General features: G+C 44.5%; 1 protein-coding gene across 3 annotated transcripts in view; it reads left to right on the forward strand.

Moving 5' to 3' along the window:
• Positions 1 to 26,034, forward strand: part of LOC147343503 (protein FAM90A5-like) — a 35,307-nt gene that overhangs the window by 5,889 nt on the left and 3,384 nt on the right. The window contains exons 2-7 of one of the 3 annotated variants that reach the window (XM_086380189.1): positions 8,442 to 9,084; positions 11,483 to 11,565; positions 11,678 to 11,810; positions 12,523 to 12,618; positions 21,985 to 22,067; positions 25,678 to 25,846. In XM_086380189.1, the coding sequence (XP_086236315.1) occupies positions 25,727 to 25,846 (120 nt within the window). In that variant the 5' untranslated portion in view covers positions 8,442 to 9,084; positions 11,483 to 11,565; positions 11,678 to 11,810; ... (1 more) ...; positions 21,985 to 22,067; positions 25,678 to 25,726. Of the gene's footprint in view, positions 1 to 8,441; positions 9,085 to 11,482; positions 11,566 to 11,677; positions 11,811 to 12,522; positions 12,619 to 17,399; positions 21,541 to 21,984; positions 22,068 to 25,677; positions 25,847 to 26,034 lie in introns of those variants that run through there. The other 2 variants (XM_086380190.1, XM_086380192.1) reach the window with 2 other exon arrangements.

Here is a 26,034-nt window from a genome sequence, read left to right on the forward strand (position 1 = left end):
CTTCACGGAGACAGTGTGCTTTCTTCTTGGTGATCAGTAACTCTGGGGTCACCAGGACCCAGAGAATGATCGACAGGGAAGAAGGGACACGGGTCTGGCCAGAGAGGAGACCCCCTTCCCCCGCCCCCGCAAACACAGGCCCTGGGAAAGACCCCCCTTGCCTGCACAACTGAGACAGGCAAACTCAACTGAATCTAAAGGTTGAGTCCTGAAAGCTCCCTGGGTTGAGTGGTGGCTCAGAAAGTAGACTGCTGCTGCTGCTAAGTCGCTTCAGTCATGTCCGACTCTGTGCGACCCCGTAGACGGCAGCCTACCAGGCTCCCTCATCCCTGAGATTCTCCAGGCAAGAATACTGGAGTGGGTTGCCATTTCCTTCTCCAATGTATGAAAGTGGAAAGTGAAAGTGAAGTTGCTCAGTCATGTCCAACTCTTAGCGACCCTATGGACTGCAGCCCACCAGGCTCCTCTGTCCATGGGATTTTCCAGGCAAGAGTACTGGAGTGGGGTGCCTTTGCCTTCTCCAGAAAGTAGACTAACCCTAATCCAGCTGGGTGGAAACAGATTCCCATGAGAGATGTCTCAGCCCTGCTACTATTCAACAGAAAAAAGTAAGTTCAGGGTGTGTGCATGTGTGTGTGCGCACACGTGTGTGTGTGCATGTGGGTATACAGGCACGGATATCTGTGTGCTCCAGGTGTGTGTGTGCACATGTGTTTGTGTGTGCGCATGTGTGTGTATGTGTATGTACAGGCACAGGTATCTGTGTGCTCCAGATGTGTGTGTGTGTGTGCGTGCACGTGCACGCATGTGTGCACAGGTATGTGTGTGAGTGTGGGTATATATGCACAGATGTCTCTGTGTGCAGGACTGTGTGTGTGAATATGTACATGTGTGTGTGTGTGATTTCCCCTCCCAATCCCAGGCTTCTTTCCCCATGCTGAGTGTGTGTCACTGGCTGTCTACACTGGCCCAGGGGACACTAGGCACTGACCTCTTCAGTCAGCCTGCAGGCTGGTTCTGTGTGAGGCCTCGATCACGGCCACCTGCAGACTCTTAAAAGAAGAGGTTGACAGACATTTCTGTCCATTTTCTGGACCCTGCTGTCTGCAGTCTCTAGAGCGAGTTGAAAAACCTGTTAAACTGGATCTAGGGGCCTGCAGCAGCCCAGGTCTGTTATTTGAGTCTTTTTTTTTTTTTTTATCCTATAGAAGGACTTTACAAAGGATTTTCACCCCTCACTTTTCCTGGTTTAATTTCCAAACCACACTGTGATATGAACCTATTGTCCAGATGCTTTCACCCGACGTGGGAGGGGAGGCCTCGGAGCGCAGAGATCCAGGGCAGGCCCGGGGCCCAACCTAGCCCACCCGCAGCCATGCCCCGCTGTGGTCCACACATCAGTTGACCAGAAACATGCTTTGCTGCTTAGAGGAAACTTATCTACAAATCTACATGCTCACTAAGAGACTTTCTAGCAGATTCCAGAAAGCCAAAGGCATGAATGCAGACATACCCAGACCTCTCCCTCTTGCACTGACCCTTCACCCTTACAGAGGTGTGCCGCTTCTCTCTGGACCCAGGGGCACCTGCTTCCTTGCACGTGGAGACGCCTGACCCGAGCCGGGTGAGGCCCCACAGACCTGCCCAAAAGGAAGTGTCTTGGGCTCTTTGCCTGATGCAGCAGTTTTGAGCTGCTCCTCTTAGTGGGGAAAAGTGGCCCCATTCTTGCTAGGGTGGAGACTTCAGGGCAGAAACCCCAGGTGTGAGGATGACTGTCATTCCATACAGCAAGCCTGTGACCTTATTATATGAAATGCGAAATTGCAAAGAACGTAAAAATTGTGCCCTTGCCTTCGGTGACCTTGCTCTGCCCTTCACAGTATAATCCTCCTCTGTGAGCCTGGACTGAGATCACTTTTCACTTCACTTTAAAACTTGTGCTACCATAATTACCCACCCAAGAAACAGACCTTTCGTTTACACATGGTCAAAGGGGGAAAAATACAGTTGCTGGTATTCCTGGAGGCTGTTTAACAATGAATGTAATACAGAGCTCACCTTCCTCCAGCTCTTTGGAGCTAATAGGTCTGTTTGGCTACTTGACTGTGGGAAAACCCGACTGTCAGCTCGAAGACCATGACAAACATGGGGCAGTCTCCTCTGTCACTGTACCTGTGCGTCCTGGGACACGAGTTCTGGGAAGGAGAGGCCAGTGAGAACCAGATCGTTCTGGGTCAGAGAAATGGAAAATATATCCTGAGGGGTTTGATGTGAAACTGCACCTTCCCCCAGGCTGAATTTAGAGGTGCACGCTCTAGTTTGATCCTTGGGTTCGGAAGTTCCCGTGGAGAAGGGCACGGCAGCCCACTCCAGTGTTCTTGCCTGGAGAATCCCCATGGACAGAGGAGCCTGGCAGGTACAGTCCATGGGGTCCAAAAGAGTCGGACGTGACTGAAGCGACTTAGCACGTAGCATGAAAAAGTTTCCAACTGCTGCCAGAGGCTCGGTCCTGGAGGCAGGAAGTTTCTAGATGAAGGTGTAGGTGGGTTTGTTTTCTCCTGAGGCCGCCATCCTTAGAGTGTGGACACCACTCACCTACTGCGTCCTTCTCGGCCTGCCCCTCCTCAGGCGCTGGGGTCTCCTGCTTTTCTTCTAAGGGCACCAGTCTGCTGGGATCAGGGACCCACCCTCTGGGGATGACTTTAACCTAATCAGTGTTTTATCTGCCCCTTCCCCATAGACAGCCCCATTCTGGTCTCTTCAATCTTTATTTATTTATTTTTAATTTTTGGCCACACCCTGCAGCATGTGAGATCTTAGTTCCCTGACCAAGGATCAAACCTGCTGTCTCTGCATGGGAAAGTGAAGTCTTAACCACTAGATCCCCCATCAGGGATGTCGCATTCTGGTCTCTTCAATGTGAGGGATTCAACATACGAATTTGGGGAAGGGGACAAAATCCAGTTTATAAAGTTCATTCATTTTTTGGGTTTTGGTTTTTTTTGTTTTGTTTTTTTGTTTTTAAACCTCTTATTTTTTTATTGATTTTTTAAAAAGTAGAAGTACAATTGACCTACACGATATCACTTTCAGATGTACAATTTAGTACTTTGATATTTGGATGATGATAATGGATCATGTTGTTGTTCAGTTGCCCAGTCATGTCTGACACTTTGTGACCCCATAGACTGCAGCACACCAGGCCTCGCTGTCCCTCACCATCTCCCCAAGTTGCTCAAGTTCAGGTCCATTGCATTGGTGATGCCATCCAGCCATTCCATCCTCTGACACCCTCTTTTCCTCCTGTCTTCAATCTTTCCCAGCATCAGGGACTTTTCCAATGAGTCAGCTGTTCAAATCCAGAGAAGGCAATGGCAACCCACTCCAGTACTCTTTCCTGGAAAATCCCTTGGACGGAGGGGCCTGGTGGGCTGCAGTCCATGGGGTCGCTAGGAGTCGGACACGACTGAGGACTTCCCTTTATTTTTTCACTTTCATGCATTGGAGAAGGAAATGGCAACCCACTCCAGTGTTCTTGCCTGGAGAATCCCAGGGATGGGGGAGCCTGGTGGGCTGCCGTCTATGGGGTCCCACAGAGTCAGACACGACTGAAGCGACTTAGCAGCAGCAGCAGCAGCTGTTCGAATCAGATGACCAGAATACTGGAGTTGCAACTTCAGCATCAGTTCTTCCAACAAGTATTCAGGGTGATTTCCCTTGAATTTGACTGGTTTGATTTCCTTGCTATTCAAGGTACTCTGAGAGGTCCATAATGGATCATACTCTATATAAAATAATTATAAAATATTGGCTATATTCCCCATGCTGTGCATTGAATCCCTGTTAGTTATCTGTTTAATACCTTGATTATCTGTTAGTACAGTCGAGTGTTGATTCTGTTCCTGGAGGCCGGTTTGGAGTATTTCAGGAAGCTCCTAGAAACACTTTCCCAAAGAGTGTGTCTCCTAAGTATTGTATATTAACAACCACAATGTACTATAATAGACAGTAATGGGAATAATGAAGATTAACAAAATAACAATGAGGACGATGATGAATGTGTGGAGGGAGATGTGCTTATTATATCAATGATGGTGATAAACCTATAGCAAAGGGGATGAAGGGACAGGCTTCCCGAGTCTGTGACAAGATCGTGATATCAGTCCTCAAGGCAGCAGAGGTCTAGATTTAACAGGGAAATATGTTCTGGGGCAAAGCCTAGGAGCAGGAAGAGAAAGGAATCCATGTCCACAGGAGGGCATGGGGGCGCTAACCCTATTGCCAGCCATGGAAGGAGGGGCTTCTGGGCACAGACAGGCCTGGTCCGGGACCCCCACAGGACACCACCAGCTCCCTGGAGTGAGGATAGCTGGCTGACAGGGCAGCCTCCTCCTGGGACCTGCAGTTCCCAGTTTTGTTTCCCCCTGCCCCGCTAATCACGGCTGAATTCCGGCCATCTGCCCTGACTGGGCCTGCAAGGGTCTGATTTCAAGACTGCCCACTCTGGCCACAGAGATTGGGGGATGTTGTCCTCACAGCTCTCTGAGCTGCAGGGTGATGGGGCCCACACTCCCTGGGGGACTTTACCCGTCAGCACGCGCAGGGGGGGATGCATCAGCAAAGAGGTGCCTGTCTCAAGGTGACATCCTCCCTCCTGGGGCTGACCACAGGGATGGACGTCCAGCCCTGGACACTCTGGTCTGACTAAGGACACACACGAAGGGCCATGTAGGCGCAGTGGTCACTGTGTGCTTGGCCAGCGCTTGCTGTCAGGCTGAGGTAAAGCCGGGCTTCCTGACTGCATGGATTTCTTCCTTCTCATCCTTTCCCAACATGGTTATCTTGAGATCACTCCTGAATAAATACTCAGCACAGGAAACTTCATCTCCTCTGCCCTCTGGTATCCAAAACTGTGATGAAAGTGATAAGATTCCAGGGAAAATGGGGCTCACAACAGAAGGAATCGACTTCTGCTCAGAATGGAAATAACATGAAGACTGATGGCATCTCATGAGACTTGAAATTTGATCGGACATGAGCTTTGCTGGCAAGAATCATGTCTATGAATTAATGAGGAAAAACACAAGATTGTTTGATGTGGGGAGAAATGCTAAAAAGCTCTACCCTCAACCTGGATTAAAGAGGGTATGAGAGGGAAACCATTAGAAAGAAAAGGAATCCAAACTGTTTGCTTCTACATTTTTTTTTGTTTCTTTTAAAATTTCAGATTAGGTGATGCCATAACATATTTAAATGCAAAGAGGAGAGTTCAGAGAGAAGGAGTGGTTTAAAGTGTATATGGCTGGTTTGCAACTCACACAACTCAATATCAAAAAAACCAAACAAGCCAAATAACAATTGAGCAGAGGTCTGAACAGACATTTTTATAAAGAAGAAATACACTTGGCCACAGGCACATGAAAAGATGCTCAACAATGTTAATCAAAGAAATGGAAGTCCAATCCACAATGAGATTTCACCTCACACTTGTCCCGGTGATCATCAGAATTCTACGGCTAGCAGGTGTCGGCTAGAATATGGAGAGAAGGGAACCCTCCTACACTGTTGGTGGGAATGCAAACTGGTGTAGCCACTGTGGAGAACAGTATGGAGGTTCTTCAGACTACTAAGCAGAACTACTGTATCATCCAAAATTCCTCTCCTGGGTAAAATCTGAGAAAAGGAAAACATGAATTCTAATAGATACATGCACCTCTCATGTTCACATTAGTATTGTTTACAAGAGCCCAGATACGGAAGCGCCTAAGTGTCCATCCACAGATGAACCGATAACACCCTCCAGTCCACGCTTGTTGATGCAAATGGCAAACTGCTTTCATTTTTATGGCTGAGTAATATTGCACTGTATATTATGCCAAGTGAAATAACTCAGAGAAAGACAAACACTGTGTGTTATCATTTATGTGTGTAATCTGAAATAAAATAAAACAGAAACACACAGATATAGACTACAAAGCAGTGGTTACCACTGGGGAAGGGGAGCTGGGAGGCGCAAGTTAGGGGTTGGAAATTAAGAGGAACAAGCTGCCTTGTATAAAATAAATGAGCTGCCAGTATATATTACAAAACACAGGGAATACAGATGATATTTTACAGTAACTTTAGTGGGGCATAATCTATAAGATACTGCATCACCATGCTACATCTGAAATGAATATCATACTTTACATCAACTATCTTTAAAAACTAGATGAAAATAAAATACAGTGTATGCATTTTAAATCATAACATACATTATGATGCCAGGAGAGAATAGGGGAAAACACAGGTAGAGAAATAAATTCCCGAGTGAGATGAAAGGCAGTTCCTTTCCTTTTATGTGGGAGATGGCATAAATAATGAATAAACCTACAAGAGTTCTTTAAAACTTGTGGTGGAAAATGTCGACTCCCAAAATGATCTATTTCATTTAGGAAATGGTCTACACAAAATCTGATGAGCCATAAAGAAAAGGATGAGCCCTTGAAGATTGAGTGGTAATGGGGAAAGTTTAAAATATTCTTTTTAAAAAAAATTAAAATATAGTGGATTTACCTTAATATACTAGCTTCAGATGAAATTTCCTTTTTTTTAAATTTTATTTTATTTTTAAACTTTACAATATTGTATTAGTTTTGCCAAATATTGAAATGGATCTGCCACAGGTATACATGTGTTCTCCATCCTGAACCCTCCTCCCTCCTCCCTCCCCATACCATCCCTCTGGGTCTTCCCAGTGCACCAGCCCCAAGCATCCAGTATCATGCATCAAACCTGGACTGGCAACTCGTTTCATACATGATATTATACATGTTTCAATGCCATTCTCCCAAATCTTCCCACCCTCTCCCTGTCCAACAGAGTCCATAAGGCTGTCCTATACATCAGTGTCTCTTTTGCTGTCTCGTACACAGGGTTATTGTTACCATCTTTCTAAATTCCATATATATGTGTTAGTATACTGTATTGGTGTTTTTCTTTCTGGCTTACTTCACTCTGTATAATTGACTCCAGTTTCATCCACCTCATTAGAACTGATTCAAATGTATTCTTTTTAATGCCTGAGTAATACTCCATTGTGTATATGTACCATAGCTTTCTTATCCATTCATCTGCTGATGGACATCTAGGTTGCTGGTCAACCACTTGTAAAAGAATGAAACTAGAACACTTTCTAACACCATACACAAAAATAAACTCAAAATGGATTAAAGATCTAAACCTAAGACCAGAAACTATAAAACTCCTAGAGGAGAACATAGGCAAAACACTCTCTGACATACATCACAGCAGGATCCTCTATGACCCACCTCCCAGAATATTGGAAATAAAAGCAAAAATAAACAAATGGGACCTAATTAAACTTAAAAACTTCTGCACATCAAAGGAAACTATTAGCAAGGTGAAAAGACAGCCTTCAGAATGGGAGAAAATAATAGCAAATGAAGCAACGGACAAACAACTAATCTCAAAAATATACAAGCAACTCCTACAGCTCAATTCCAGAAAAAGAAATGACCCAGTCAAAAAATGGGCCAAAGAACTAAATAGACATTTCTCCAAAGAAGACATACAGATGGCTAACAAACACATGAAAAGATGCTCAACCTCACTCATTATCAGAGAAATGCAAATCAAAACCACTATGAGGTACCGTTTCACGGCAGTCAGAATGGCTGGGATCCAGAAGTCTACAAGCAATAAATGCTGGAGAGGGTGTGGAGAAAAGGGAACCCTCTTACACTATTGGTGGGACTCCAAATTAATACAGCCACTATGGAGAACAGTGTGGAGATTCCTTAAAAAACTGGAAATAGCACTCCCTTATGATCCAGCAATCCCACTGCCGGGCATACACACTGAGGAAAGCAGAAGGGAAAGAGACACGTGCACCCCAGTATTCATTGCAGCACTGTTTTTAATAGCCAGGACATGGAAGCAACCCAGATGAAATTTCTTTAATGAACATGGGAGATGGAATTGAAATGCATGAAATAATAGGATTCCCAGGCATTATATGGGGTATAAGCAAAATGCCCTCAGATACAATGAAATACTCACTATGTCCTCTGGTTTAATTTTTTCCATTTGGGAACCAGGAACTTTTAGCTTAAAGAACCATTGCCATACCGGTAATATTTCTACTCCAATATAGAAATCAACTGTGCATGGCATGGAAGTAAAATAAATTACAATAGTTTACTATGTAGGAAAATTTTTTGTTGATTTCCCCACTAACCAACAAATAGAGGATAAAATTGTCTTCCCATTTTCTATGCACAGTTAATACATTTTTAACATGTTCTTGAAGGCCTTGTGTGGCCAGTGCTTTTATGAGTCATGCTCTGCAGTCCAGCAGTAGATCCTATACGGTCACCTCAGTATTTATCTTTCAAGTGTTCGTAGTTCTCATTTTGCATTTTATTTTTAATTTCTCCTAGAGAATCCCAGCTTCATTTCCCCAGAATCCCAGTGTATCTGATGTCCTGCTTGTTTTGAAGACATAGTGTGGTTCATGGTGCAGAAAAGGCACTCAAAATATTTATGGATGAAGAAGGAAATGATGGATCATCTCACTGTCCCTGGACAATGTCATTACATCCTTGCTCTTCAACATGCTTGAGGGTTATACTTTCCTATTAGTTTGGGAAACCTAATCTGGTGCCTCAGATGGTAAAGCATCTGTCTACAATGCGGGAGACCCAGGTTTGATCCCTGGGTCGGGAAGATCCCCTGGAGAAGGAAATGGCAATCCACTGCAGTACTATTGCCTGGAAAATCCCATGGACACAGGAGCCTGGTAGGCTACAGTCCATGGGGTCGCAAAGAGTCGGACACAACTGAGTCAAGGCAAAGCAAAAGCAATAATCAAATTGAAGAGGGTTCCTAATAAGGTGAACCATAGCCTAGATTGGATTACAGGCTGTTATTCAGGTATAAAAGGAAGTCAAACAGACAGAGGGATGCGTCTGTTCAGAGAAGAAGCTGCACTGCTTGGGACCTTGAAGAAAGAGAAATCAGCTGCTTGCTGTGGAGTCCTCAGAATCTGCTTGGCTTCATCAGCTCCTGCAATTTGGGGTTTTGGTGAGTCCTCCAAACTGAGATAGGAGTGTGTTCCTTTCCCTTAAATGTTATGTCTTATCTGTCTCTAGACACTGGTGTCAAAGCAGCCTCTTATGGTCTCTGACTCATACTGTGTCAACATTTTCTTTGCCACTCTCATTTCCAAACTTTGACTGGTCACATCCCTTTTTTTCAGCTCCAACACTGTTGTCTTAAATCTATTTAATTATTTCATCTGCCTAACCGAAGATCCTAGCCATGTGCTCTCCAATATAGCCCCATGTGGCTGGAATATTTAAATTCCTGCAACCGAATAGCTAACTTTCACATCGTTGGTAGTGCCATCCAGATTTCAAGTCTCTTGTCATGATATACGTGTGGCACAGCAGTTTCTGTATCATACAACGCTGGTATAGAGCATGCCCTTCATCTTGGAAAGTTCTACTGGCTGTTGATCTCCATCTGATGTTTTTACTAATTTGTTTCTAAATACTTCATTTTCTGCCTCTCTGAATTACTCTCCTTTTATGGGTTTCATCAAGCAATTTTCTTCCTTTCTTATGTGACTTGAGATAGATTTTTATGTTGACATAATTATTTCAAGATGGAAGGTCTCTTGAAATGTGTCCACTGGTGTGACTGCCCTTTTGCATATGACTGGGGCTTCCTTCCATATCATAGGAATTTACCTGTTCCTCTTATCAGTAGAAGGAAAATTCTAAGAGTGAAAAAGAACATGTCACTTCACTCTGAAATTATCTTTAAGTCAAAATGAAAGGCAAATCTTGATCGGTTTTCCTGGACAGCCCCTCATGATCCATGGGGTTGCAGAATTGGACACGACTAAAGTGAGAATCCCTGGGATGGCGGAGCCTGGTGGGCTGCCATCTATGGGGTCGCACAGAGTCAGACACGACTGAAGGGACTTAGCAGCAGCAGCAGCAAAGTGACTCAGCAAGCACACACAGTCCATCCCACGGGTAATCCAATCAGTGATTCAATCACTTCCTTGAGTGGATTTTGGGGTTTGTGCTTTGTCCTAGACACTTGATTCCTCTCCACAGTTAGCAGAGGCATGGATCCAGGAATTCATTTCTGATAGGAAATGATCCCTAGGCTTTCATTTTGATTGTGAAGGGAGGACTGGAAAGCAGGAGCCTGAGAGCAAATATCTTTAGGGAGATTTCTGTTTCAAGACAGGGGATGTGATGAAGGGATCGACTGTGGATATATGGAGAGGTTCCTCCCAAACTGGGTGATAAACATGAAGAGAGATTACAGGGAGCTTCTTCTGATTGCTAATGTTAGAGGTCATATTACAGGTAAAACCAGGGAGACCTTTGTTACCCTAAAGGAATTTGATCACAGAACACTGACTGAGCAAAATTAAATGACAGCTGCTCCTTCCTCTAGTGTAACTCTGTCATATTAAAGTTTTTGGAATCTTTGGGTGTCATTGGTAAATTGGCAAATAAAGCAATTTCTTCCCAAACCTGTTTTTCCATATTTTTGAACATCCTTGATCTAGAGAACTGCAACAGTCTATGACAGTAACACTGTGACTCCTGGATGCCGGCTACCTTCTGGTTCGGAGGATGTTAAGGATGAGGCTGGCTGGATAGGTGCTATGGTTTCTCCAAATGGAATAAGTCCTCGATTCAACTCCATCTAAAATAGGTCCTTCAGTTCAGTTCAGTTCAGTCGCTCAGTCGTGTCCGACTCTTTGCGACCCTATGAATCGCAGCACGCCAGGCCTCCCTGTCCATCACCAACTCCCGCAGTTCACTCAGACTCACATCCATCGAGTCAGTGATGCCATCCAGCCATCTCATCCTCTGTCGTCCCCTTCTCCTCCTGCCACCAATCCCTCCCAGCATCAGAGTCTTTTCCAATGAGTCAACTCTTCGCATGAGGAGGCCAAAGTACTGGAGGTGACTGATATTCATGTGCATGTGGGACAGAACTAATGTCAGGGCTGAGGGGAGCTGGAAGGCAGTGTGTTTCCAGAGGACTGCCAGGGCTGTTGGAGAAGCACTGTGGGCGCATAAGGCAGGAGATGATCTGGGGGCTTCCAGAGTGTTTACCTACAGCTGTAAACCACCATCCACTCTGGCGAGAGTCAGGGTCCCCGAGGGTGGGAACCCGGGAGGACACTGAGCGATTCTGGGTGCCACGGGCTGATGAACACAAAGTCAATGCTTAGCACGTTCTTATTTGCAGACTCTGACTTTCTGTGTTAGCAACCGCAGCTCTAGCTCTTCACATGGGATCTGGGAGAGAAGAGGCTGCATAGTATTCCCTGGATGTACCACCGGTTTCCAAGTGCTGGGCTGAGGCTACACCCAGGTGAAGGTTGGGGCTTGAATTCAGGTGGGTCTGGAAGCACAGGACTGGGGTCTCGTGGCTTCTCCATCCTCAGGTTGGTCTGCCTAGTGCTTGATCAGCTGTGAGTGAGATCCTGAGAAAGGCTCCCGGTGACTGAGCTCAAGGATGGAGCCCCTGGTAAGTAGTGATGCTTCCTCCTGAAGCTGCACCCAGTCCCCACCCTTCCTCAGCTCAGCCGCCCACTCTGGACAGCGATAGGGCTGCTCTGTCTAAACCAGAACATCCATAGTTTTTTAGGACTTGGTGACATTAAAGATGTAGCAGTCAACTTCACCCAGAAGAGTGGAGCCTGCTAGACAAGTCCCAGAAAAACCTGTTCAGAAATGTGATGCTGGAAACTGTCACCCACCTGGTCTCTGTAGGTGAGTCTGTCAACAGGGATGTGCCTGCACCTGTGTCCATTCTGTTCATTTACTCACTGAACAAGCATTTAGAACAGCTTCCCTGTGTCCCACTCAGCTGCTTCCTGATTCTCTGATAGTCCTCATAATTACTTAAAGGAAGACATTCCTTTTCATGGCACTTTTCATTACCACACTGAAAGGTTATCTTGGCCAGGTTTCATATCCTTATTGGTACTTAGTCTCAACATTCAGAACAGGACTGGGGATTCAATGGCCATTTTGATGCATAAATAAAAGGATCAAATATTTTAAAAAATAATTCTTTTGTTCCAATCACTTCATGAAGGCTTAACACCCGAGTCCTGTATATGACATAATTTCGATTCTTCCTGTAAGGTGAATCACTACTGATCTTGTTTGACAGAAATATTCAGCCCACAGTACAGTCTCTTGATCTTTCCCATTTGGAAAAGACTGAGGATTCTGTGGCCTCTCTCTGAACTGGTGCACTGGCATCAGCCCCTAGACAGCCTCACTGTTCTTTGCTGCTGCTCTGGGTTTCCTCCTGGTCTGCTGAAGGACCTTCACTGTTCTGTCTGGTGAAGATGTTACCTGCACCGACCTTTAATTATCTCTTTATTGTCTTCACTACCTTACCCATGACTTGAGCACAGCAAAGCGTAATTAGCCCACGCTCAATATCCACGTGTGTTTTTTTTTAATCAAACAGGCTATCAAATTAGCAAATCAGATATGATTTCATAGCTGGAACAAGGAACAGAGCTGTGGACTGAAGCAGCAGGAGGCCTCCAAGGTCAGAGTCCAGGTGAGCGTTAGGGGCCTGGGCTTCAGGGCAAAACAGTTTCAGCCGATGTGTTAAGTCCTTCGAGACACCAGATGAAAGTCTGATGAAGGCAGGGATATATTCCAAAGTGGAAGTGAAGACATTGGGGCATATTCCTCGTGTTGTCATCATTCTGCGCCCCTATCATCACCATTCATTTTACTTCCTGCCATTTTCTCTTCTTTAAGGAAAGGGTTCTTGTGGAATTATCCCACTTAAATTTTCACATAGTAATTCTTGTCCTGATCCTGCCATTTCATGTTTTTTCCACCATTTTCTGACCCAATGTCACCTGCCCACATTACATTGTTATATTTTAATTCTGTTTTTCTTTTCTAATAGATAATGACTTTTAAAATATTTCTTTCAAATACTACATTGAATATTTCCTTGCTATACACAGTTTCTCCAACTGAGTGCCAATTTTTGAAACATACATGGACCTTGGTGGTTGTCTACACTTTATTTCCCTAATGCCATTCTAAAATCTATATTTTTTCCATTCTTTAGGCAGTGAAAGATCCCTTAAACAACAAGAAATGATATTCATGCAAAGTATCTACAGAAAGCACATATCCTCTACTATGTCAGTAGTAAGTTTCAGGGGTGGGAACCTCAGTCATCCAAATGAAAGACCCAGCAGTGTGATAAGTTGGTAATTGAGCACAGTTGCCTGTGTGTAAGTTAAGATAAAGCTCTTTCAGAGCAAATTTTTGGATATTCTGAAATTGGTTAAGTGAATATGAGCTTAAAACTAATATAAGGAAAAAAGTCAATAGCACGAACATTGTTCATCTCCTAGTCTTTAGAACACACTGAAGTTTTCAAAATTAATCTGATATCTGGGGTTTGGAAACTATAAAAGAGAATGTTTGTGCCTGAAGGGGAGTAACACATGTTTGCAACTAACAAGGGAGACATTTTACCAGGAGACTATTACTGGCTGATGCTCTAGGGTGAACATGTAGAAGAATAAATGTCTGCCTGGACATGGGCAAACCAGTAACAGCCTCATATCTCCTTTCCCAAAACAGGTTTCTCACCAGCAAGGGGATCCTGCTGGATGCACTAATTCGAGAGATGAATTAGCTTCTAGATCTTCACCTCAACATTCATCAATTCACTTAAGAACGAAACATGTCAGCAAACAGTGTGGAAAATCATGTAGTCAAGGATCATTTCTTAATGCACAGGGTCCTATTCACACTAGAGGAAAATCATGTGAATGTCTTCTATGTAAAAAAGTCTTTAATAATTACTTTAGCCTGAGATGACACAGGATGATTCACACAGGAGAGAAAACAAACAAACACAGTCTGTGTGGAAATAGCTATTTTCTGAGAAACCACAATCGGGTCTACACTGGAGAGAAACGATTTGAATGTCATGTGTGTGGGAAACTCTTCAAAGTTCCTACCTGGAACATGAGAAAACACACAGGAGAGAAGCCCTATAAATGTCACCTGTGTGAGAAAAGTTTTCATCAAATCTCTTACCTTAGAAAACACGAGAAACCATCCCAAAGAGAAACACTATGAATGTTGTCAGTGTGGGAGTCTTTAGCCAAAGCTCTGGCCTTAGTCAGCACAAGAGAATCCACACTGGAGAGAAACCTCACGTGTGTCTTGTGTGTGGGAAGGCCTTCAGTCAGAGTTCTGGATTGACTCGGCACAAAAGGACCCACACAGGAGAGAAACCCTATAAATGTCAGTGGTGTGGGAGCACCTTCAGTCAATATGCAAACCTGAGAAGGCATGAGAGGACACACACGGGTGAGCAACCCTATGAGTGTCAGCTCTGTGGGAAGTGCTGTAGTCACAGCTTTTCCCTTAGATGACACGAGGGAATCCAGCACCAGAGAGAAAAGCAGGAAGGCCCTCAGTAGACTCTCACCTGAGGTGACATGCTGTTCCTTCCACATTCCACACATGAGGAATGTGGGAGGAAGAGCAGCCATAGCGTTAGCATTTAAACTCACCAAGTTCACACTCAGTAAAGTAACTGTCTGTAATCAATATGGAGGCTCCTTCAGACATCACAATCCCTGGTCCAGACAGGAATCACCTGTGGACAGGATCCACATGTGTGCTATCTCTGTGGCAAAGCCTTTAGTCATTGGCCTGACCTCAGGTAACTTAGCAGCTGCTGCTGCTGCTACTAAGTCACTTCAGTCGTGTCCGACTCTGTGTGACCCCATGGACTGCAGCCTACCAGGCTCCTCTGTCCATGGGATTTTCCAGGCAAGAGTACTGGAGTGGGGTGCCATTGCCTTCTCCAAATTAGCACAACTTCCCTCTAAATACAATATGGGTGTTTTCAGCAACAGCTCCCAACCCTTAAAGACCCTAGAGGATGTGAGCAGAGGGTAAGAATGCCTAGTTTTTCTTTCATAATCATTGTTCAACGTGAGCCAACCCCATGTGGAGAACCACTAGGACTTTGATAACTGTCAACAAACATTTGGCCAAGCCCCAGGCTTGATGTGCACAAGAAATTCTGTGAAAAAAATAAGCAATAAGACAAGACCAAGTGGATATCTTCCTGGATATCCACTTGGATGAGGTGTGTTCCTGCCAAAGCAGCACAATTCCCCAAGAAGGCCCGAGTCCACTCACAGAAACTCACACAAGGATGGTACTGATACCTCACTACTTTTCTCTTTTTTCTTACTTATTTATTTAATTTTAGCTATGCGGGGTCTTTTTTGCTATGAGGGCTTTTTCTCTAGTTGCAGCAAGCCAGGGCCATTCTCTGGTTGCCCTGTGCAGGCTTCTTGCAATCGCTTCTCTTGCTGCAGGGCACAGGCTCTACGGTGCATGGACTCAGTAGTTGTGTCTCCCGGGCGCTAGAACGCAGGCTCAATAGTGGCACATGGGCTTAGTTGCTCTGTAGCACGTGTGATCTCCCCACACCAGGAATCGAACCCATGTCTCCAGCACTGGCAGGTGGATTCTTATCCACTGAACTACCAGGGAAACTCCATCATTAGCTTTCAAAATCTCCACGAGGAATTCTGGGGACAGCCAGGTGGTAAAACTGAGCAAGGGTAAGGGGCAACCAATTGTCTTGTCTGTCTATTGTCATGCATTTCATTCCTTGGGTACAAATGGCTCAACAAGGTCATGTGACCTTGGAGTAGCATGGAGGTCAGTTTGCAAAGACAACTTTCCCCATGGACACATCCTTGGCCTCCTGCGAGCTTCATGTCATCCAGTGAAGTTTGTCCAGCACCCATTTTTCTGAGATTCTACTGACAGATAGGAGGACTGCACCTGGATTTCAGGTTGCTTTGAAATATATGTGGTGTTCAGCTAAACCCCCAGAGAAATGGAACAGCAGTCAAAATATGTAGTGATGTGGCTTTAGACAATGGGGTGAAGATTCTTTAATTTTTTAATATTTTCATTTCTATTTTTCTGAGGTATTCTGTTATAATATTAGATGAGTTTTAGGTTTACAACAATATATTTCAGCTCCTGCATACCGTGCACCTGCTCAGCACCAACAGGTTAACTTCCCTCCTTTACTCTCCATGACTGTGTTACCCTTGGGCCCTCCCGCCTGCCAATTCCCCGCTGCATCCACCACTCAGTTCTGTGTATCTGTGTATGTGTTCTTGTGTCATTTGTTTTGTTCCTTGACTTTTTTTTCACTTGATTTCTTTTTGTTTCTTGGTTTCTTTCTGCTTCACACATGAGTAGAGTCAATAGGTGTTTCTCTTCTCTTAATCTGTCTTCAGACATGTAAAGAACAAAGCTGATATATGACTTGAATTAGTCAGGAAAGTCTTAACGAGGTCACATGACCTTGGAGCAGTAACAAGTCAGCTAAGAAATGGAAATTCCACCACAGACCCTCAGCCACCTCCGAGGCTGCATCCCCTCCAGTGGACAGAGTCCAGTTCCCACCATTCTGAGCATCTACTGATAGATGGGAGGTACCCAGCTGGATTTCTGGTTGTTTGTTTTTATTTGGTGTTCAGTGTATCCCCTAGAGAAACAAGACGTAGATAAAATATGTACACAGGTGGCTTTATGCACTGTGAAAGTCGTTCAGTCCTGCCTGACTCTTTGCGACCCCAGGGACTGTATAGTCCCTGGAATTCTCCAGGCAAGAATACTGGAGTGGGTGGTCTTTCCCTTCTCCAGGGAATCTTTCCAACTCAGGGATCAAACCCAGGTCTCCTGCATTGCAGGCAGATTCTTAACCCGCTGAGTCACAAGGGATGCACTGAGGCATGGATAATGTAATTTTTAAGTACTTCTTTTTCTAGGGTACCTTTGGCTTACAATAGTACATGTTTTATTTGTATAAAAATAGATTTCAACTCTGGCATGCCATAAAACTGACCAGCACCAAAAACTGGGTTTTTCTTTTACCACCCTGTGGGCCTCTTTTACTGCCACCCTCTGACACCTGCTGCTCTGTTCTGTGAATGTGTGTTTTTTCTTGTTTCGTTTGCTCTCTCTTAATAATGTTTTGTACTTCTTCCCTCTTTTTTTTTGTATTTATTGTTCCATATATGAGTGAATTTTCTAAGGCATTTCTCTTTTCTGAAAGTGTCTGCAAGATGTTGTTAGATCAAATGTGATACTTAACCTTGATTGGATTAATACAACCTCGTCAAGGTCAGGTGATGTGGGAGCACACTCAAAGGCAGCAGGAGAGGGAAATGACCCCACTGACTCTCCTTAGCCACCTTCAAAGGTGCACAAAGTGTCCAGCACCGACATTCTGAGCATTTACTGACAGGTAAGAGGGATGCGGCTGGGATTAAGGCTGTTTTAAATTTGGTGGTGTATGTCCATGGGAGAAATGGGACAGTAGGTGAAAGAGGTGTCAATGTGGTCTAGGTGATGGGGTATGGATACTTTAATGTTTACATTTCATGATTTTTTGTAGGGTGATTTTCTTGAAGAGACCTCTAGTCTTTCCCATTCTGTTGTTTTCCTCTCTTTCTTTGCATTGATTGCTGAGGAAGGCTTTCTTATCTCTCCTTGCTATTCTCTGGAACTCTGCATTCAGATGCTTATATCTTTCCTTTGCTCCTCTGCTTTTGGCTTCTCTTCTTTTCAGAGCTATTTGTAAGGCCTCCTCCGACAGCCATTTTGCTTTTCTGCATTTCTTTTCCATGAAGATGGTCTTGATCCCTGTCTTCTGTACAGTGTCACGAACTTCCATCCATAGTTCCTCAGGTACTCTGCCTATCAGATCTAGTCCCTTAAATCTATTTCTCCCTTCCAGTGTATAATCATCAGGGATTTGATTGAGGTCATACCTGAATGGTCTAGAGGTTTTCCCCACTTTCTTCCATTTAAGTCTGAATTTGGCAAGAAGGAGTTCATGATCTGAGCTACAGTCAGCTCCCGGTCTTGTTTTTGCTGACTATAAAGAGCGTCCCCATCTTTGGCTGCAAAGAATATAATCAATCTGATTTCGATGTTGACCATCTGGTGATGTCCATGTGTAGAGTCTTCTCTTGTGTTGTCGGAAGAGAGTGTTTGCTATGACCAGTGCATTCTCTTGGCAAAACTCTATCAGCCTTTGCCCTGCTTCATTCCGTATTCCAAGGCCAAATTTGCCTGTTACTCCAGGTGTTTCTTGACTCCCTGCTTTTGCATTCCAGTCCCTGATAATGAAAAGGACATCTTTTTTGGTTGTTAGTTTTAAAAGGTCTTGAAGGTCTTCATAGAACTGTTCAACTTCAGCTTCTTCAGGTTTAATGGTTGGGGCATAGGCTTGGATTACTCTGATATTGAAAGGTTTGCATTGGAAATGAACAGAGATCATTCTGTGGTTTTTGAGATTGCATCCAAGTACTGCATTTCGGACTCTTTGGTTGACCATGACGACTACTCCATTTCTTCTCAGGGATTCCTGCCCACAGGAGTAGATATAATGATCATCTGAGTTAAATTCACCCATTCCAGTCCATTTTAGTTGGCTGATTCCTTGAATGTCAGTGTTCACACTTGCCATCTCCTGTTTGACCACTTCCAATTTGCCTTGATTCATGGACCTGACACTCTAGGTTCCTATGCAATATTGCTCTTTACAGTGTCAGACCTTGCTTCTATCACTGGTCCCATCCACAACAGGGTATTGTTTTTGCTTTGGCTCCATCCCTTCATTCTTTCTGAAGTTATTTCTCCACGGATCTCCAGTAGCATATTGGGCACCTACTGACCTGGGGAGTTCCTCTTGCAGTATCCTATCATTTTTCCTTTTCATACTGTAAATGGGGTTCTCAAGGCAAGAATACTGACATAGTTTGCCATTCCCTTCTCCAGTGGACCACATTCTGTCAGACCTCTCCACCATGACCCTCCCACCTTGGGCGGCCCCACAGGGCATGGCTTAGTTTCACTGAGTTAGACAAGGCCGTGGTCCATGTGATCAGATTGGCTAGTTTTCTGTGATTGTGGTTTCAGTGTGTCTGCCCTCTGATGCCCTCTCGCAACACCTACCATCTTGCTTGGGTTCTCTTACCTTTGACGTGGGGTATTTCTCCATGGCTGCTCCAGAAAGTGCAGCCGCTGCTCCTTACCTTGGATGAGGGCTATCTCCTCAGGGCCGCCCCTCCGGACCTGAAGGTGGAGTAGTTCCTCTCAGCCCTCCTGAGCATGCACAGCCGCCTCTCCTTGAATGTGGGTTTCTCCTCTCAGCCACCTCCCCTGACCTCAGGCATGTAGTAGCTCCTCTTGGTGGCCCCCCTGACCTCGGGTGTGGGGTAGCTCCTCTTGGCCATGGATGGTGTGATCACTCACCTAGAGACTGACATCCTGGAATGTGAAGTCCAGTGGGCCTTAGAAAGCATCACTACGAAAAAAGCTAGTGGAAGTGATGGAATTCCAGTGGAGCTATTTCAAATCCTGAAAGATGATGCTGTGAAAGTGCTGCACTCAATATGTCAGCAAATGTGGAAAACTCAGCAGTGACCATGGGACTGGAAAAGTTCAGTTTTCATTCCAATCCCAAAGAAAGGCAATGCCAAAGAATGCTCAAACGAACACACAATTGCACTCATCTCACATGCCAGTAAAGTAATGCTCAAAATTCTCCAAGCCAGGCTTTAGCAGTACGTGAACAGAGAACTTCCAGATATTCAAGCTGGTTTTAGAAAAGGCAGAGGAACCGGAGGTCAAATTGCCAACATCTGCTGGATCATTGAAAGCAAGAGAGTTCCAGAAAAACATCTATTTCTGCTTTATTGACTATGCCAAAGCTTTTGACTATGTGGATCACAATAAAATGTGGAAAATTCTGAAAGACATAGAAATACCAGACAACCTGACCTGCCTCATGAGAAACCTATATGCAGGTCAGGGAGCAACAGTTAGAACTGGACATGGAACAACAGACTGGTTCCAAATAGGAAAAGGAGTACATCAAGGCTGGCTGTTGTCACCCTGCTTATTTAACTTCTATGCAGAGTACATCATGAGAAACGCTGGGCTGGGGGAAGCACAAGCTGGAATCAAGATTGCTGGGAGAAATATCAATAACCTCACATATGCAGATGACACCACCCTTATGGCAGAAAGTGAAGGGGAACAAAAAGCTTCTTGAAGAAAGTGAAAGAGGAGAGTGAAAAAGTTGGCTTAAAGCTCAACATTCAGAAAACAAAGATCATGACATCTGGTCCCATCACTTCATGGCAAATAGATAAGGACACAGTGAAACAGTGGCAGACTTAATTTTTTGGGGGCTCCAAAATCACTGCAGATGGTGATTGCAGCCATGAAATTAAAAGACGCTTACTCCTTGGAAGGAAAGTTAGGACCAACCTAGATACATATTCAAAAGCAGAGATATGACTTTGCCAGCAAAGGTCCATCTAGTCAAGGCTATGGTTTTTCCAGTGGTCAAGTATGGATGTGAGAGTTGGACTGTGAAGAAAGCTGACTGCCAAAGAATTCATGCTTTTGAACTATGGTGCTGGAGAGGACTCTTGAGAGTCCCTTGGATTGCAAGGAGATCCAACCAGTCAATCCAAACAGAGATCAGTCCTGGGTGCTCATTGGAAGGACTGATGCTGAAGCTGAAGCTCCAATACTTTGGCCACCTCATGCGAAGTGTTGACTCACTGGAAAAGCCCTTGATGCTGGGAGGGATTGGGGGCAGGAGGAAAAGGGGACGACAGAGGATGAGATGGCTGAATGGCAATCCAGACTCGATGTGCATGAGCTTGTGTGAACTCCGAGAGTTGGTGATGGACAGGGAGGCCTGGCCTGGTGCTGTGATTCATGGGGTCGCAAAGAGTCGCACACCAATGAGCGACTGAACTGAACTAATTCAGTGAATTTGTTAGATTAAATGTTATGTGTACAAAAAATATATTTCAATTCCAGTAGATCATACAATTGGTGAGCACCAACAACTTGGGTGTTTCTGTTACCATCCTGTGGACCCGTTTCACTCGTCAGCCGTCCCCTTGCCACTATCCTCTGACATGCCCTACATGTTCTGTGAGAATGTTTGTTTTTGTGTCATTTGCTTTCCTTTCTTTTTGTTTTGACTTATTTGCTTTTAAAATTTGTGTTTAATGTTCCACATCGAAGTGAATCCACAAGACATTTCTCTTTTCTAAATGGGTCTTCAAGACACTGAGAGATACAGGGTGAGTTTTGCTGTTCAGTCGTTCAGTTGTGTCTGACTCCTTGTGACCCCCTGGACTGTAGCCTACATAATGTTGATTGGTTAAGAAAACCTCATCACAAAAAAGGAAAGAAAACCTCATCAAGGTCATGTGACCTTAGGGGAGTCTCAAGTCAGCAGGAAAGGGAAATTTCCCCTCTGACCCTCCTCAGCCACCCTGGAAGCTGCATCTCCTCAGCTGGAGTGTCCAGCACTCATGATTCTGAGCATCTGCTGACAGACTAGAGGCTCACAGCTGCATTTCAGGTTGTGTGGTTTAAATTTGGTGTTTGGCTAGTCCCTCAGGGAAATGGGACAAGAGTAAAATCATGTAGTGATGTGGCTTTAGGCACCCTGGGATTGATTCTGTAATTTCTTTAGAATTTTATTTTACTTGTTTTAAGTTTTGGTATTATCCCATTATAATTTTAGTGAAGTTTTAGGTGCATCACCATACATTTCAGCTTCTGTGAACCACACAACTTCTTAGCACCAAAAACTGCAGTTTTCCTCTGTTACTATTTGCTGCCCCATTTTCTTTGAGGTTCCTCTTCTGATTTCCTTTACTCAGGTCTGTGTATCTTTGTATTTGCTATCATGTCAACGTTGTCTTCTTTAAAATTCTTTTTTCTTGTTTTCTTTTTGTTTGTCTTTTTTGTTCCACACATGAGTGAAATTGTGAATTATTTCTTTCTCTTCACATGTCTTCAGATGTGGTTAGACCAAAGGGAATAGATGACGTCACTTGGCTAAGAAACTCTCGACAAGCTCATGCAACCTTGGATCAGCCTCAGGTCAGCTGGGAAAGGGACATTCCTTCTTGACTGGTCCTCAGCCACCATCAAAGCTGCATCTCCCTCAGTGAGGGCATTCCTCCCGCACCTCTCTGATCATCTCCTACAGAGAGGAGGAGCACAGCTGGATTTTAGGATGGTTTGCTTTTTAAACCTGGTGTTCAGCATATTATTCAGAAAAAAGTCCATAGTAAACTTATGTAGTGGTGTGGATTGGCAAGAGGGGAAGATGTCCTGAACTTTATGATTTCAGTTTTTTAATTGAGTAAACGTTGATGTTAATATTAGATGTTTCATTTGTACTTGTTTTTGCAATTACAAAGCTAATTTTAAAACTTTAGGGTGAACTCCACAGGAATAAAAAAGAATGGGAAAGGATAACCCCCTCACCCTCTGAGAGTGGCAGAAAGGGAGAGAGGCTACTTGAGGGGAAGGAAGCACAAAAGGGACCTACTGCAGACTCAGGGCAAAGGGAACACCATCGGTCCTGGGCCCAGGAGCCCTGTGGCAGGAAACCCCAGCGTGGGGCACTGGTTTCAGGCACAGAGGCCAAGGGCAAGAGGGTTGCACACAAAGCCCCAAAGCTACTTGGATTCCCCCTTCCCTTTTGCCTTTTTCAGCTTCTGCTGCGTGATCTGCATGTCTCTCTGCTTGGGGGACAATCGCCCCAGCGGCTCAGTGCTTTCCCTTAACTGAGCTGCTCTGCCTTTTCTTATTCTTCTGGCGGGCAAGCTCATGCTGGCTACCTCGCGTCATGGTGACTGCAGCGACTCTGCCCTTTTGTACATTATTATATTTCAGCTTTTTGAGCCTTATTCATGCTCACCACCCAGATTTTCCTCTGTCACTGCCGTCACATTTGACCACTGTGACTCTCCTGCCTTCTCCCCTGAAGCTTCCTCCCTCAGTTCAGTTCAGTCACTCAGTCGTGTCTGACTCTTTGCGACCCCATGGACTGCAGCACGGCAGGCTTCCCTGTCCATCACCAACTCCCAGTGTTTCCACAAGCGCATGTCCATTGAGTTGGTGATGCCATCCAACCACCTCATCCTCTGTCGTCCGCTTCTCCTCCTGACTTCAATCTTGTCCAGCATCAGGGTCTTTTCAAGTGAGCCACTTCTTCACATGAGGTGGCCAAAGAATTGGAGTTTCAGCTTCAGCATCAGTCCTTCCACAGAACACCCAGGACTGATCTCCTTTAGGATGGACTAGCTGGATCTCCTTGCAGTCCAAGGGTCTCTCAAGAGTCTTCTCCAACACCACAGTTCAAAAGCCTCAATTCTTTGGCACTCAGCTTTCTTCACAGTCCAACTCTCACATCCATACATGACTACTGGAAAAACCATAGCTTTGACTAGATACACCTTTGTTGGCAAAGTAATGTCTCTGCTTTTGAATATGCATCTAGGTTGGTCATAAATTTTCTTCCAAGGACAAAATGTCTTTTAATTTCATGGTTGCAGTCACCATCTGCAGTGATTTGGGAGCCCCCCAAAATAAAGTCTGCCACTGTTTCCACTGTTTCCCAATCTATTTGCCATGAAGTGATGGGATCAGATGCCATGATCTAAGTTTTCTGAATGTTGAGGTTTAGGCCAACTTTTTCACTCTCCACTTTCACTTTCATCAAGAGGCTCTTTAGTTCTTCACTTTCTGCCATAAGGCTGGTATCATCTGCATATCTGAGGTTATTGATATTTCTCCCGGCAATCATCATTCCAGCTTGTGCTTCATCCAGCCCAGCATTTCTCATGATGCACTCTGCATGTAAGGGAAATAAGCAGGGTGACGATATACAGCCTTGACGTACTCCTTTCCTGGTTTGGAACCAGTCTGCTGTTCCATGTCTGATTCTAACTGTTGCTTCCTGACCTGCATATATTTCTCAGGAGGCAGGACAGGTGGTCTGGTATTCCCATCTCTTTCAGAATTTTTCAGAGTTTATTGTGATCCACTCAGTCAAAGTGCTTTGGCATAGTCAATAAAACAAAAGTCGATGTTTTTCCACAACCCTCTTGCTTTTATGGTGATCCAGTGGATGAGGAAGCCTCCTCCCTACTGTACGCTGCCTGTTCTCATATCTGTGTGTTGCCTCTGTCTCTGCTGTGTTTGTCGCTGTGCTGGTTTGTTCCTTCTGTGTCTGCTCTCACTCTTCTACCCAGGAGGGAAATTCTCCTGTTTTTGCTTTCAGCCTCTGACTTAATTCATCAGCATCATAGCACTAAGGTCTCTCCATGTTCTGGAAAATAATAACATCTCAACTGTTTTTCTTTTTCTGGCTAATTAGATTTCCATTGAATAGGCATACCATTGAAATCCAAAAACATTATTTGTTCATCCTTAGTTTAAACATGTATTTCACATGAGCTAGGTACAAGTGAGACGCTGAGGACAAAAGTTCCAGAAAACAGACCCTCAGCTGTGAATCATCTAATCTAGTAGAGAGGAAGATAATTCGAAGTGAATTTGTACTTGAAAATTGCCTTCCCTGATGTCGAATGGGAGAGTCCAATTTTCCAAATAATCGCACTTATTTTTGATTTTCAAATGCCTATTCCTCAATATTAAGTGTAGCTTCCCCCTAGCACAAATGTTTGTGTACATGTGGGGAGATCTTTTACCTCCTAGACTGTGATACATGTAACCCAAGTCTCTAAATTTAGTCTTCCAAGGATACAAATCCAAATGCATGATATTCTGGGTCTTAATCTGTGTGTCGGGAATCAGGGGAGAATATAGAAATGTCTGGGCAGCTCAGTTCAATCTCTCAGTCACGTCTGACTCTTTGGGACCCCGTGGACTGCAGCACACCAGGCTTCCCTGTCCATCTTCACCTCTGGGAGCTTACTCAAACTCATGTCGATCGAGTCGGTAATGACATCTAACCATCTCATCCTCTGTCGTCCCCTTCTTCTCCTGCCTTCCATCTTTCCCAGTATCCAGTCTTTTCCTATGAGTCAGTTCTTAACATCAGATGGCCAAAGTATGGGAATTTCACCTTCAGCATCAGTCCTTCCAGTGAATATTCAGGAATGATTTCCTTTAGGATGGACTGGTTGATCTCCTGGCAGCCCAAAGGATTCTCAAGAGTCTTTTCCAACACCACAGTTCAAAAGCATCAATCCTTCAGCATTCGCCTTTGTTTACAGTCCAACTCTCACATCCATACAAGACTACTGGAAAAACCATAGCCTTGACTAGACGGACCTTTGTCAGCAAAGGAATGTCTCTGCTTTTTAATATGCTGTCTAGATTGCTCATAGCTTTTCTTCCAAGCAACAAGTGTCTATTCATTTCATGGCCACAGTCACCATCTATAGTGATTTTTGAGCCCCCAAAAATAAAGTCTGTCACTGTTTCCCTATCCTTTTACCATGATCTTAGTTTTCTGAATGTTGAGTTTTAAGCCAACTTTTTCACTCTCTTCTTCCACTTTCATCAAGAGGTTCTTTAGTTCTTCTTCACATTCTGTAAAGAGAAAGATCTGGGCAGGAGAAGTCAATACGTCAGAAACCTGGTCCTGATGTCATGATTCCCATTTAGGGTCGATAGGGCAGGAATGTCTCTGTGTCTCTGCATCAAAATGACAGTTTCTTCTTTCTTTTCACAGAGGAGATACAAAAATTAAGATTGAGGAGAATCTCCAGTAGGTGTGGAAGATGGCTGGTCATTACGGATGGCTGAGAGCCTGCCAACTCTTTCAAGACCAGAAAGTGAGGAAGCAAAACTCGGGACCTGTGAGGCAGATGGTTCCACCACCACAGGAGAAAGACTCCATGGTGAGTGGAGGCTTGGATCTGCAGGGAATCTGTGGGTGGCATGAACTGTGGAGACAGGGTTTAGACCTGGAATATTCTGGGTCCATAACTAACTAGTGCATTCGCATCCAAAGATAGCTGCCTCGAACTCCCTCCCCAGCAGATTGGGCCACTCAGAGCCTGGGAGGAACCATCAGGGCTCCTCGGGG

Source organism: Bos grunniens, chromosome 27 (assembly GCF_055505025.1).
Source record: "Bos grunniens cultivar Pamir isolate PY7600 chromosome 27, Bosgru_T2T1.0, whole genome shotgun sequence".
NCBI lineage: Eukaryota > Metazoa > Chordata > Mammalia > Artiodactyla > Bovidae > Bos > Bos grunniens.